The sequence below is a fragment of the Corvus hawaiiensis genome, chromosome 1 (assembly GCF_020740725.1).
Source record: "Corvus hawaiiensis isolate bCorHaw1 chromosome 1, bCorHaw1.pri.cur, whole genome shotgun sequence".
In the NCBI taxonomy this organism is placed as follows: domain Eukaryota; kingdom Metazoa; phylum Chordata; class Aves; order Passeriformes; family Corvidae; genus Corvus; species Corvus hawaiiensis.
Genome location: NC_063213.1, coordinates 84,429,149 through 84,444,189, shown reverse-complemented (window position 1 = coordinate 84,444,189; position 15,041 = coordinate 84,429,149). Strand labels below are relative to the sequence as shown.

The 15,041-nt window shown below is 36.0% G+C and overlaps 1 protein-coding gene across 5 annotated transcripts in view; it reads left to right on the top strand.

Annotated features, from left to right (window-relative positions):
* Window positions 1–14,370, top strand: part of MTRR (5-methyltetrahydrofolate-homocysteine methyltransferase reductase) — a 30,582-nt gene extending 16,212 nt beyond the window's left edge. For 4 of the 5 annotated variants that reach the window (XM_048312104.1, XM_048312113.1, XM_048312124.1 and 1 more), the window contains 9 exons: window positions 1,274–1,427; window positions 2,204–2,292; window positions 3,998–4,178; window positions 5,529–5,571; window positions 6,006–6,192; window positions 8,503–8,621; window positions 10,095–10,187; window positions 10,276–10,455; window positions 11,412–14,370. In XM_048312104.1, coding sequence (XP_048168061.1) covers window positions 1,274–1,427; window positions 2,204–2,292; window positions 3,998–4,178; window positions 5,529–5,571; window positions 6,006–6,192; window positions 8,503–8,621; window positions 10,095–10,187; window positions 10,276–10,455; window positions 11,412–11,556 — 1,191 coding nt within the window. In that variant the 3' untranslated portion in view covers window positions 11,557–14,370. Of the gene's footprint in view, window positions 1–1,273; window positions 1,428–2,203; window positions 2,293–3,997; window positions 4,179–5,528; window positions 5,572–6,005; window positions 6,193–8,502; window positions 8,622–10,094; window positions 10,188–10,275; window positions 10,456–11,411 lie in introns of those variants that run through there. The other variant, XM_048312142.1, reaches the window with a different exon arrangement.
* The last annotated feature ends 671 nt before the right edge of the window (window positions 14,371–15,041 follow it).

Sequence of the window (15,041 nt, the reverse complement as noted above, 5' to 3'; positions counted from 1 at the left end):
ATACAACTTGAAGAATATGCAGAAACTGTATAGCGAATTATGACTGTTCATAATGGTGAATAATCTACACAAGTAGTAGGTTGAGTGATAGGAATTTTTAGTTCTTGAACACTGTTTCTGCCTCTGACACTCATTTGCTGTGACTTGTTAACATGCTGTTCAAACTGCCAACCTCAGTTACCCTCAGTTAAAAAACTGGTTTAGTTTATTCAGTGAAGATCATATTTTGTATACTGGTTTGAAGATGAAAAGCAGGCAGAGAGTGCTCGATACTACTTTGTAAGAAATCTTTAAAAGGAAAGTATGTTGCTTTTGAGTGGTTTCCCAAATTTATAGAATATTACTTTTGAGATAGTGTGATTTTTGGCAGTACCTTCTGTTGGCCTCTCTTAGCCTAATCTGTCTCAATATATGTGAGGCATCTTTAAATCTCAGTTATAAGTAGATTCTATTAAGTTTTGAGCAACTGATTCTCTGAGCGACATGTTTTTTTGCATGTATTTGTATGTATAGATACATTCGGTCATCAGCACCCACTGAAAATGTAAGCATTTCCTTGCCTTTTTCACCTAACATTCAGTCTGTGTGTGCAGGTCACTTGCCTGATATATAAGGGAAACATAATGATGCAAGTATAATTCTGCATGTTCCTTTAACAGGCAGAAGCTTGAGTTGCACACAAGAGTTTCAGCAGTTGCACACAAGAATCTCAGGCAGCTAAGTAGAATCTAGGTCTTAAGATACGAATTTTCACTGTGCTCTTGTCTGGCTATTTTTCTGTTTTTCCTTCAGAAAATAAAAGCAATTACAGTCGTTTCTGTCACAATTCATCAAATAGTTTAACAAGCAAATTTTCTTTTAGTGATGATGTATCTCTGTAAAAAGTTACATTAATTATGAGGACTTCATTTCTCTGCTCTTCTCAAACCAGAAAATGTAGTACATCAGTAATTAATGATCTGGGCTGATTATATAACACAACCTCTTAATACGTATTTATTTTCCTTTTGTTTGGGCTGCTCAGCAGTTCTCATTAAAGAGTGTCCAAATATTTAAACCAGATAAGGAAAGACTTTTTCTAATTAGTAAGGTTAAGCCTGGAAAGGAAACATGACTGTTTCATTTCTGATGTGCTCAAAACAGCAAAGTGTTAGTTCAGAGTAAAAGAATATTTGACTTAATGTGAGCACAGTAGTAGGACGATTGTGTTCAGGAATGGGAATGCCTTGGTTTGTGATAACATTTAATAGAAATATTTCATGTTTTAAAACAGGATACAGCCTTTGAGTACCAACCTGGAGATGCCTTCTGTGTAATATGTCCCAACAATGGCAGTGAAGTGGAAGAGCTTCTTCACATTTTGGGACTTTCTGAAAAAGGAGACAACTTGGTTTGTGTAAAAGTTAAGCAGGGCACTAAAAAGAAAGGTATGGTGTGATGCACCGGTCATGGCCCAGTGCTCCCTTCTGTGTTCGTAGGAGTTGGTGTGCGTGGTTTTGAACATTTTTCTCTTTCATATGGAAACACAGCTGTGTTTTTGTGGAGGCATGTTGGAAGTCACAGTGATGTGTTAAAAAAGTGAATGCATAAGAATGCTGCTGATTTTACTATAGCTGAAAAGATGAGCTCTTGACTGGGAACTGCAGCCTGGCTTTGGCATTCATCCATCTTGTTCTTACTCTGTGCTCCTTCATGTTTATGGAGATAAGGCTTTAATCACATAACATTACAATCCCCCACTTGAAAGTAAAATCTCCTTGCACAACACTGCATGTCAATCTGTTTTACATCCTAAGAGGGCTGCACTCCTCAAGGACAAGCCTTAGTGCTGTTGCAAGGTGCCTTTTAATAGGGTTATAAGTCTATGGATGTGTTCTGCTAAGTCTTATGATGCCATGCTTCAGGAAGAGTAGCTGCAGGTTCAAAGTGTGCCTGTGTACTGCCAGCTGGACCCGTGTGAATTACTCCATTCTTGCACTGCATTTGGTGTCTTAGTGGTGCTGCTGAGCTGTGCCTTTATTTCCACAGGATGGTGTAGAGCTCTTTGTTATTCTGGTTTATAGGTAAATCAGTTTTCACTGTGAGATTCCCTGCATCTTTGAGGGCTGCACAAGTTGTCCATTAAGTGTGAGATGTGTGATGCCACTTTCATGTGTTAATAGATGCACATTTTACTTTGTTTTTTTTTCTCCCACTGAACTAGGAGCATCTCGTCCACAACACATCCCTGAAAGAAGCACTCTCAAATTCATTCTAAACTGGTGTCTGGAAATAAGAGCAATTCCCAAAAAGGTGTTTATGTGTTTTTTGTTCTAAAGAGAAATTAGTAATTCTATGCTATGGGCTCTTACAGATCTGTCATTGCTTTATGTGTAGTTATGGTATCTCTTAGTGAATAAGGATTGTCAGTTTGTATACTGCTGTTTGTACTTTACTCTGAGAAATGTCAGTTCTGGTAGTTTATCTGGCAGACACTCCTGTTCTGCAGTATCTTGGATCCTGACTAGTCTGGAAGTAAGTAGAAAAGTATTAGGTAACTTGGTGCCAGATAACTGGGAAGGCTGACTGAACCCAGCCCCATAATTATTTTAAAGAAAACAGTCTTTCTAATCAGAGGGAGCCGCATCTGTCAAGTTCTGTCGCTAAAAAGACACGTTGCTGTATGCAAATATACCAAAGTGTCCTTTACATTAGCTCAGTTGGTCAGAGCATGGTGCTAGTAACCCTGTGTGGGTCATTCACTTAAGAGCTGGAGTTGATCATCCTTGTGGGCCCCTTCCAACTCAGAATATTCTGTGAAATCTCTGAAATTCTAAAGCTTTTCTTTAGCATTTCAGTAACCTAGCAGAATTCAAAGAAAGATTTTTGCTTGCATAGTATTTGTTCTCACAACATATATATATTATTTTCCTTTTGTTTTGTGCATGTAAAAAATTCAAAGCTTGTAACTGAAAATGCATCTGTATTTCTGGTATTGTCAAAATGTATTTTAAAGATAACTTTGTATGAAGGATGAAGCTAAACGATTGTGTGGTTGGGTCTCTGAGGGGAATCAGTCTTTGGGAGGACCTTTTTACTTAATTTAGTGGATTTTGCAGCAGAAGAGAATCTTCTTGTTGTTTCAACCTTTTCAAAACCACATTTAATGATTTTGAAAATTTGTCTCAGCAATAAGAGTAGGCAGAGGGTACTGGCTGGGGAATATCACTGAAGCCAGTTTTTATAACCTGTCTGCTGTATTAACTGTTCAGCCTAAAATGTGCTTTATGTAACTCCATACTCAAAACTATTATCTGGAAGCTCTATGGTTGAGTACACTCACATTATTTTCCAGGTATTCCTTTGTGTATAATGTATCATCTGATTGCACTTGGTGTTTTCTATCACTTTTCTTCTATGCACTGTGTCTATTTCCACCTTCTTTTTTTGAAAAAAACCTGTAACTATTTACAGCTGTTTTTCACCTTATCTTACAATGCTCAATTTCATTTTCCTTTAAGAGAAGTTTACAGTACCATTATGTACCATAAAGCATAGAATAAAACACCACAACAACATTTACATGACTCATTAAATACCATACCTTATTTGTAGTCATACCTCTTCAAGGATTTTTGTTATTAGTTTCCTGGCTTCTGTAACTTAGTAAATGGTGTTTTGTCTTGAGTGAAGTTGTGTTATGGAGCTGCCTAACTAAAGTGTAAGTAGGGGCAATAAGAACACCTTTCAAAAACCTGGAATTTTGGGGGGAATGGCTTGTGCCTGTTTTTTTATCTCTTCCTCGCTCAGGCTAAGTAGGATTTTCTGACCTGCTAGCTTGTTGCAGCCATTAGAAGAGCAATCAAAAAAAAAAAAAAAAAAAAAATTGAGAAATAAAGTGTATTATCCATTAACCTAATTCCTGTCCCCAGGCAACCCAAGTTTTTCCCAGTTTTGTGACCATTTCCCTAAATGGACAAGTTTTTTCATCCTTCCCTCTTTTCTTTCTTCCCTACAGGCATTTTTGCGAGCTCTTGTAGAGTGTACCAGTGATGCGTCAGAGAAACGGAGGCTTCAAGAGCTTTGCAGCAGACAAGGAGCCTCTGATTACACTCGCTTTATTAGAGATTCTAATGTTTGCCTCCTGGATTTACTTCATGCTTTTCCAAGCTGCAAGCCTTCACTTAGCCTGTTAATTGGTAAAAGACTGATTTAGATTTAATTAGATTTGGTTTCTGAAAATGCGTCAGAGTAAATGTTCAGTTTCCCAAGAAAGGGGAATAACTGTTCAGTTAACTACTTTAGGAATGTTATAGTTTCTATAGTGATCAAGCTGAAACTGTTGTTGGGGAACAAAGCTCTCTTCTACAGTTTGTAGTCTTTGGCCTTCTTTCTGCAAACATTTCGGTTCACACCAGTGCTTTAATTGACTCTGGATTACTCCTGTACATGAAAAGGAGGCATAAGGTGCTTGCAGGAGTAGGGTCTTTACGAATTATTTCATCAATTGCTTACAATTAAAAAAGACTTATTTTTACAACTCCTAATTTCTCTGCCTACGTGGTCTTTACTTGCACTTTTACCTGTTAAAACAACATGGTTTTCCCAGTATATTTGTGTTTATGTAATGTCTAACACACTCACTGGGTTCCTGATATAAAATACTGAAAGGATGAGATTACAGCTCTAACCATGTCAAATACATCTGAAATTACTGGCAGTTATTTTTCAAATTAAAATCCAGAGTTTCTTAATATGTTTCATAATATGAGTAAAAGAAATTGCTTGCTTGTTTTGCAGTCATTTTGTCCACACTTACCCAAAATTTCTGAGTGGGTTTAGTGTCTTGTGCAAGTGATTTCACTGCACTAGCTTTTCTTAACTCCACCCAGCAACTGTCTTCTGTAGCAGAGCACCTTTAAAATATGTCAGGGTGTGCATGTACTGACAAAAGGGTAGTTCTGTTTATGTATGTACATAATGTTGGTATAAATGTGTGTGTGAGTGATATATATATATATAGATATATAATGGGCGTCTTGTTGAAAAAATTCCCAGTTGTTTTTTTAGCTGAGATTTCAAAACTTTGCGTAGGTAATTAGTGATTTGAAACTGAGCTGGCACATCTGCTTCCAGGACATTATATGTAGGAAACTTTCAATCAAGCAATGTATATTGTGAGAGCTTTTGAGCTCATGGAGGAAAGGTGGGGAAAATTAAATTTCAAGCTTCACCTCATCTTGCTAGCTACTGGCATCTCTTCTGTACACCTTACAGTCATTTTTATTTGACCAAGAACTCCATAAATTAACTGTTATGGTCCCGTCATATAGGATCTCTAATTGATGTTCCACAAGGTCTAAAACCCATTCAAAATAGAGTTCAAGTCTTAATTGCTTGTTTCTCAATCACAAACACTCAATGTCACTAGAATAAGATTGCAGTTAAATTAAAATACCTTGTAATCTGTTGTAGTGTAAACACTCATTATATGACATTTTCATTGGGGTGAATCAAATAAATTATACATTTTTTTTTCTGTTCTTCAGAACATCTTCCTAAATTACAAGCCAGATCCTATTCAGTGTCAAGGTAATGAAATACTCAAATTGTATCTTCTTAGTTATTTAGGTATGGGGTTTTTCTCATGCATGTTTCTGTGCATTATAATCTGAAGAAGAAAGAGAGAAGTGAAGGATAAAACGTAGTTGTGACCCTATTGCAAGAAACATTGTTGGGCTATTCCAAAGAGCATTGTTTTGAGTGTGTGGCAATGCTTTTGATAAAGCTCTTAAGAACAAGCTCGCACACACCTGAATCTGGTAAGAATTTGGATTCCCTTCTGTAGACACTGGCCTCTGAGTCCAACCTTAAGACAATTTCAAACTATAAATATTATGCAGTTAGCTGACCACTGAGAATCTTGGTTCCATTGAAATGGTTTGGGCTGCAGATGGACTCGCTGCAAAATTGTACAGCTGTCTCTCAGGTTTTGGATTGGTTTTTTAATATTTTTGTCTTTGTAGTTCAAACTTGTATCAGCCAGGAAGGCTGTGCTTTGTATTTAATGTTGTGGAGTTCCCTGCCAGTCCCTCTAGACCAGTCTCACGGAAAGGAGTATGTACAGGGTGGCTTGCTGAGTTAGTTGCACCTCTACTGCACCCCAGTAAAAGCACTCTGGATACAAAAGGAGAAAGCTCTTCAACTGAAAAGGTATGAATATTGGATATAAAGTCATTAACTGTTGCATTTATGCATGTTTGAAACAACTGCGGGTTTCTTTGTTCACTGCTGTGATGTTGTGCAGATGTTTTGTCAGTATACACCTTAATTTTGCAGTTCTACCCTACTTCTGTATAACATGTCCAGAACTTCATTGCTAAGCACTAAACTTAAATTTTACTTACCTATGCGTACCTGAACTGTGAAATTTTTCCACTGCTGAAAGGCCGGAGTTGTTTTCCACCCCTCTGCAGTCCTAAGTGTATCTTGGAGGATGTTTTCATGGACTAAACTGCCACTGTACAATTAAATGGTTGTGACTGTTTTCATCACAAGAGAGAAGCACTTAGTCATTTCCAGAAAAGGGTGGCAGATAATAGGGAAGATACTGTAAAACTCATGCTTCTTGTCAGGTCTTCCAGAGTTTGCAAAGGCCAAGTTATTGAATATGACACGGGTGTCAGTCACCTGTGGTTTTTTTCTGATGTGTATTAATGATTGTTTGGCACAGTGGGTATTACTGGGAGAAGGTACTTTTTTTTCCCTTCTTTTCCTTTTGTGGCAGAGATTCTGAGTCATTAATCGATCTGCAATTTGCTAGGTCTAAGCTAATTATTAACAAATTGGGATTCTACTATATAATTGATGTATGTGATACACATATCTTCTTTCAAAAAGAACTACTGGCAGCCTAATGTATATTTGATTATGAAAAATGGAACAAGCATAGAATTCGGTTGAAAGAAAACTGTGCCAATAATTCAAGATGTCAGTCAGACAAAATGGAAAAAAACACCATACAAGTTATCTTCATTTTTTAAAACTAATGCAAAGATTCATATGTGCATGATATATCTTACTCCAATGTTCATGTCTGCTCTTTATTTAAAATATAATTGATTTGAAGTTAATTAAAGATCAAACAACAAAAAGAGGTGGCTAAAAAGAGAAAAAAAAATTATTACGAAATGAGTCTGTATAAAGTTTAGAACTATTTCCATCTGCTGCACAAGCTAGAATTCAGCATAGAAAAATGTGCAGCAATGCACATAGATTGCAGAAATATATGGAATAACAATACAAAATAGATGACTGTGATCTTATGCAGAAATACATTAGATTAATTGAATATACTTTACAGCATAAATGTGTTTACCATTTGCAGTCTGTTTTGAAAGAATGACCAGTTTGGAATCATTAATAGGGTAGCGAGCCTCCTAACTCAAGTGTGGTTTGAAGGATATATATAAGTATTGGTCCCCACAAGCAAGAATTATTCTATTTTTTTATCATCATGAAACCAGGAAAATAATGCTCTTTAACATTGTTGTATCTGTAGTGAATTAGAATATAAAAAAATTAGTTGTGCTAAACTATTCAGATTTACACAGCAAAGTTTAAATAACTTGGTCTAGTGCCTTACTCCTTCCTTAAACTTGAAAGTAAATTCAAATCCTTTCATAATTAATGTGCAAAATAAATTGGATGTTTGCTTATGACGTTAATGGATGAAGCTCTGCTGTGGCTGCTGTTGAGTCTTGAATAATCTTTTAGAAATGAAAATAGTCATCTCTTGTTTTCCATAGATTATGTTGGCCATGTCTCAGAGGGTAGATATGGAGCTCCTATGAAAATATGTCTTCCTTTCTGACACAGATATGCAAATCAGAATTACTGTTTATCAGTGGGATTCTGTAAAACATTTCCTGAGATCTTTGAGCTCTTATGTGCCTCCCCTCACCCATATGCACTTTTGGAAATCATGTCAAACTTTTATGAAAATTAAGGAAGCAAGCTCTGTACCAGTAGGCTTCAATTCACTATAAACAAATCCTGACCTCCGCTGGATTATTTTTAGATGCCCACAATGTAAAAAAAAGTTGAGTTACCTTTAATAGCAATAAACAAGCTCTACTTCCCTTTGAATGCTAACACCAAATTTTCCATGCATTCTGTAACAATATTCCCCAAATTTGTGGTGCAATCAGTTCATGTTCATGAGGTTTCATGTTCAGAAACTCACATCTGCGTGGTTCATCCCAGTTTTCCTTCAGATGGATTAATAGGTTTGTAAAATAGGTTTTGTTCTGTTTTGTTGGTTTTTTTTTATTTTCCCAAAAACTTCTGTGAGGTTCCATTCTAAATGTCTGCGTGGAATTAAAGATGAACTCTGAGGCTCAGGATTTGGAAGGGTGTGTGGGTACATATGCTGTGTAAATACCCTGAAGGTTCTAAAAATGTCGTGGTGTTTTCACTGCTTAAGAATACCCTTCAATTATATTTTATCTAATTTAATTTTAGATAACTATTTTTCCTCGTCCAAACAATGCTTTCCACTTACCTGCAGACCCATCTGTCCCATTCATTATGGTTGGTCCAGGAACAGGAATTTCACCATTTATTGGTTTCTTACAACATAGGTATGTACCAAGTTGTTACCTGGAGAGCAGCCTTTTTATGTTGAGGAAAGAAACAGCCTGAGGATTTGAGTTTAAATGCAGTTAATTTTTTTTTTTCCTTTTTGTAATGGTGGTATGCTGATTATAAGCAGTCTTAATTTTAAACAAGCATTGCTTGTGTGTTTACTTGTTTTTCAAAGGAGTAAAACTTTTCATCTAACTGTATTTACTATTCATAGTAGGTATATGAGAAATGGGGTGAATTGCAGAAATAGTAATAAGAAGTTAAATCCTTTATCTGTTTGTGTTGCTGGTGGAAGTCCTGTAAGAGAATGGTAGTTTTTAGGAAGTGCTGACTGGCTTAAGTTTGTTATTCAAAATTCAGTTCCTTGAGAAGTGGCATCTGTATTAAAAGGCATGATGAATGTCAAGTTTTCTCCTGTATTCTCCTGTTTCTGTGTGGTTTACATTTTGATGTTTAAGATGAGAAGCTTGGCACCAGAACCTTCAACTCAGTTGTAGTCTTTGTGTTTGGGAGTTTGTGTGTGAGGGAAGGTGGATCTCTTATTTTCCCTCTCCAACTCCAGCAGTGTAATTTTGCAAGGCAAAGAGATGTTTGTTCAAAAAGTGACAGCACACCACCAAAAATATGTAAAAATTTGATCATTCTGAGGAAATGAAGAACGGGAGGAGTAAAGTATTTGGGTGGGAATGGTTCTAAGTTTTAAAGGTAACCAACATGACTTGTTAGTTCCAGCAAGATAATGGAGTTTATTGGATCCTATAACAATTATTTTTGAAACATTTTATTTGAGAGAAAAGTGAGGTTTTGATGTGCTGTTTCTAGCTCCATGCTTTGCTTTAACCAAATCGTCATGTACCATCCTTGCTCCTTAATTTTGATTCCCAAATATACCTTTATCTCTCAGAAGTATTTTGCATTTTATTTTAAAGTATAAATGAAAACTCTCTTTGAAAATGTAACTAGAAAATGGCAGCTAAAACTCCTTTAAAATAATACTTTCAGCATTATTCCAAGAAAATGAAATAATATTTCTGATGATGTGGAAGTTAATAAATTATTATTCACAGAATCTAGCAGGTATCTACAGCTAAATGGAAAGCCTTCTAAAACTGCTCAGTTTTCCCAGGTGGTTTTACAGGGCTTCCAGTGAAGGATAAAAGGTAGTGATCTCCTTATTCAGCAGTCAGGATTATTTTGTGGGATGTTTGGAGTTGCCAGTCTTGACTATTCCAATATGAAACTGTGGCCAAAACCCCATAAATTTGAAGTTCATTGATTTTGAGCTGGTCCAAACGTGAATAGTCAAGAAAATCAAATAAGCAGGGTTTGACTTTGATTTAGCTTAAGTCGTTTCACATTTCTGCCAATCCAGTGGTTTTTTAAAATACTACTTTAAATGAAAATTAGGTTATAGATGTTTTAGATTCTGCACTTGATAAAACAGGCTTGGATTTTTTTTGTCTCTTTAGGCAAAAGCTCAGAGAACAACATCCAGACTGGAAATTTGGAGAGACATGGCTGTTTTTTGGTTGTCGGCATCAGGATCGAGACTATTTGTTCAAGCAAGTTCACTATTTAACATCCATTTTTTTATTCATGAGGGAATGCTCATCTCTGAGCCATTGCTAACAGGTTTTTATTACCTTTCAGAGATGAGCTCAGATGTTTTCTTGAAAATGGAACGTTAACTTATCTCAAGGTTTGTTTCTCGAGAGACTCTTCAACTGTGGAAGTAGCCCCACCTAAATACGTGCAAGATGTCCTTAGGCTTTGTGCTAAGGAAGTTGCCAGAGTCCTGCTGAAAGACAGAGGTTACTTCTATGTATGTGGGTGAGTAGGAAATGGACTGTTGTGAAAGAGAGTAGCAGAAGTTTGAGGCTTTAGAAAGGCTTAGAGCTGTCTGAAAGAAAGGACCAATATCATACTGAAAGAGCCTTCCTGGAAAGCCTGAGTGTCATCCCTATGTCCGCTCTTTTCCAGTATAATCTTGAAATACAGCTTGTAACCACACAGTTCCACTGATTGTTTTAGTTGCTTGTTACTTATTTTCCCTTTTTTTGCTCAGTATTCAGTTAAGTTATAGGAGGTTTCAAGCTAATAGATTTCTCTTTAGAAAATGACATATATGAATAGATGTGATGAGAAACTGCTCAGCTGAGAGACAGTAGCAGTCTTCTGCTGTATTCCAGGTTTGGGTGCTCCAGAATGCTAAAGCTCTGTCATAGTAATAAATTTTACAGTGGGAAGTTCTGTTTGTGGATGCTAAACTTACATGGAGGTTCAAGATACTTAAAAAGTTTATTGATAAATGTACAAACTGTTTAAATATAGGGCCTGATGTAAATGTGTTCTCCTGCAGGTATAAATGTTAGCTATTGGTATTAAAAATAACATTATTAATAAGTGAGTGTTTTGGTAGAGGTTTTTTGTTGTTTGGGTTTTTTTTAATATTGGAACCATGTAGTGATATAATAATAACTCATTCAGCAGGTCCAGTTCTTCCTTAAAGAAACCAATTATTCTCCAATAGCTCAACTAGGGTTGCAAGGTTTTTTACTTACAAATTACAGCATGCCAAGAACTATGTAGTGTTTAATTGAGGGAAACCCTAGTTAATGTCAATGCTCAGCTACATGAAAACTCTGAGAATCATGCTGTACAATATAAAAGCTGTATTTTTGTTCGGGATTTTTTTAATGATCCTTTCCTATATTGTCCTCTGAAGCTATTGATAAATGGAAAAATACATTATTATGCATTTTCCTCCTCTGTTTTTTATTTTTCAGAGATAAGAAGCATATGGCTGATGATGTAAGCGATGCCGTAGTAGACATTTTAAGCATGGAAATGGAAGCTGACAAATTGGAAGCAATGAAAATTCTGGCTATGCTTCGAGAAGCAAAACGATATTTGCAGGATGTTTGGAGCTAAATATTTAGCTTTTCCTGTGCCTTTGTAATACAAAAGACTTCCTTTCACACATATATTTTTGACTAAAAGTTATTGTCAAAATTTCTGTCGGTAGTCACACACAAAGGTTAACTTTCTCTATTGACCTTTCAAACAGGAGCATGAAACCTTTTAAATGACAACAAACCAGGCTGGCCTTTGAAGTATATGGTTTTTTAGAGATGTTACATAATGGGCTGTCTCAGTGCCTTGATTTTCTCATCTTAAGTTTGGGTTGCTATATAAACTAAAAACTTCTGCACTTGTACAAGCATAATTGTATGTTGACATTACATCATGTATCTTTTCCTATAATGTAGACATAAAGAAGCTACAGAGTAAATATGTTACACACTGATCTGTGTATCATGAAATACATTACTGACTTGCCAAGATTTATTTGACCACTTTCTAGATACTTCCTGAGACCGCTTATATTTTTTCATCTTGCACAATGACAGTGACTGCCAAAAGGAATGAATGTCCAGGATGTTGCACAGAAAGGTTACTGAAGAATTTCAACTCAGAAGTTCTCTTTAAATAATTAGCTTTTTCATCACATCATTACATCATGTCTCAAAATTTGCAACACGCCATTCTACTACTTATTAGATCTTCCTGCATAATGCTTTCGAAATTGTTTTCTATTCCCGTCTCTGAAAGGTTTGTGGTTTAATTTATGAGCAAACTCACCAGCTGCACTGAATTTGGTTGATGGAATAATATTGCTTGGTAAATACTTTCTCAGATTACTAAATAAATAATTTTAAAATTGAAGATACAGTAAAATAATGGTGGTTTGAAATTAGTTGCATTTACATGTGGCCACCCACTGCAAAAATCAAGTGGCCGAAAGCAAATCACTGAAGTGTCTGGTCTTCCTTGTAACAAGGGACATTTGGAGTACACACAGGTGGAGAAGTAAAAGTAATTAATTTATGCTTCTCTTCAGAGCCCTGCTCTCTTCTCTCTGCTTTTTTCTAACTTCTAAACATCCATGTTGTCTCCTCAGTCCCAAGTCATGCTTCGACCTTTAAAGATAAACGCAAAGTATGAGAAAATATTTTAGACAGATCATCGTTTATTTCCTGGGGGGAATTGTTGTTTTGCTTTGACTTACACATAATCAGAACCACATCACTTACTGCAAGTTTTGTGGTTTTCTGGCGATTATTAGTTAATTGGTAGGTAAATTTTTTTTAAAATGGAAAAGTTTGGATGGTCAGTCAGAATAAAATCATTGTGTTTAAAAAAGAAACATTCCACTGAAGTGTCTGGAATTAAGGTTATGATACAACCTGTGCAATGATTGTTTAAATAACCTTGGAAGACGTCAACTAAAATTTTGTGCAGAAGTTCTTCATCAGAGTGCTTATATCAATCTCCGTCAAGTAATCTCTACAGAAAAAACTCCATAGGGAGAGGTGGCTTGCAGTAATTGCAAACTGCACTTTTAACCTCTGGCTCATAAAGAGGAAAACAAGTGCTGCTTTTTTAAAAGCACTCCAATTTTAAACTTTCATGGAAATGACAAAGACAATGCAAATGTCAGCGTTTTGCATTAGTGAATCAGCTTTACATATTTTTGAAAATTATTAATAAAAGAAAAAGCTACCAGCATTGGAATAGTAAAGATAAATCTTTACCTTCTGTTGGATCGGTTTGTTTGGAAGAAGCACTTGTTACATGATGTGCATTCTCAGATAGAACTTAGGGTCTTCTGTTCCACTCAGAAGCTCTTGGAGATTACAGGAAAAGCAATAATTTTCTGACTGCGAGTTGCAGCTTTCCCCATATCTCTTATAGGTGCTCATTTTCCTGTCACTTAAATCCCACACTACGGGAGTTGCAGTGACCATTTTGGTAATGTTGCAGGTCATTGCATGGCACCCTTTGGGATATTTACAGCTGAGTGTCCTTTTCTGATTATGTGTGTTGCATTTGACAGGGTTTGATATACAGCTGGTATCCATGCATTTCACCTCTCCTTTATCAATCCTCTACAAAATTAAAACATTTGGATTATTTAGTGGTAAATCCTTAGTTAAGCATGTGAGCTTTATTATGATCTCTTAGAACCACAAAAAATGGTTGCAGGTTATTCTTAAATTTATAACTGCATGGTGCAAAGTCCAAAGCTCAAACAAACTAAAATAACCCCAACAAACACCACTGTGTTACCCGAGGAGGAAGTATTTCTTTCAGTGACATTGAACGAGGAGGACTTTTAAGATACAGGAATCATGGAGATGGAAAAGGCTTGCAGTAAAAGCTTTGTTTTTCTTAATTGAATTGTGTTTCTCTATAATTAGATAATGCTGATTTATGACTCCTCCTCAGTGTTTCTTTTAGAAAAGCATATAGAGTGAATTTTACAAAATATCCTAAACCTAAGTGGGGATTTTTTTTTTTTTAATGTCTTTCAATTTTCTTCTATTAAGAGAAATACCATGTATGTGCTTTTCCTCAAAATTACAAAATTCATTACAGAATACCTTTGTTATTTAAAAGAAATAGTGAAGATGGTGTGCTGTTATATTTAAGAGGTTTGTGGTTGTCATGTTGCTAACAAGAACTGGTGGTCGTGCTAAAGCTGCTGTTCCAGAGCATTCCTTATGGCCTATTTTCTCATTAGATTTTTAATGCTATTCTGGATTTGTGAAATAGGGTCAATACTGAAATTTCTCTTTTAAACTGCAGTTACAAAAAGAGGGTTAACTTCTTAAACTGTTAAATTCATGCTATTTTTTTCAATTTGCTGCTTCAGAATTAAAGCTGACTTTCCTGCACCTGGAAGCAGAAGTAGTATTGGCGTGTTTCTTGCACCTGTTTTTCCTTTCCTTTTCCTTCCCCCTTCTCTCCCAACTTTTCAGGAAATCTAAAATATTGCCAAAATAGAATGAATAGGCTTTTTTAGCAGTTTCTGAAGATACTGAGCATCTTGAGAAGTTTCTTTTGAAAAATTAAAAAGCCAGATGAAGGAAATGGCAGAATCACAGAACATCGCTCATGTGTCCACTTTAAGGGTTGAACTTACTGAATGGCACCTTAGGTATTGAGTGGCACAGGGATGAGGGGTTGGGGAGTGGTTATTGGGAGTAAAAGTACAAGTTGATTAGGTCTCAAAGCAAAATAAGCTTGTGGAGTAAGGTGGGGGCTGTGTTGCAGACAATAGTTTGTAGGCAATTTGGAAATAAATAAGTTTTTCCTTTCACCATTTCCAGTTACCAGCAACCATGATTTGTGATGAATCAGACAGTGTTTTACACAAAGTGAAATGTTTTGTTCTAAGGAGGTTTAGATGACTGAGATGAAACTTTTTGAGTAGTTTTGCAAACACTGGTTTATTTAGTAAAATTGGCTTGTCCTCCATAAACACTTGTTCTGCTCAACTTTGTGAGCAGACTAATGTCAAGTGGTGTGCTGTGCTTGTTGAATCTGTTTCAAACAGAAGCCTTGTATTTTTC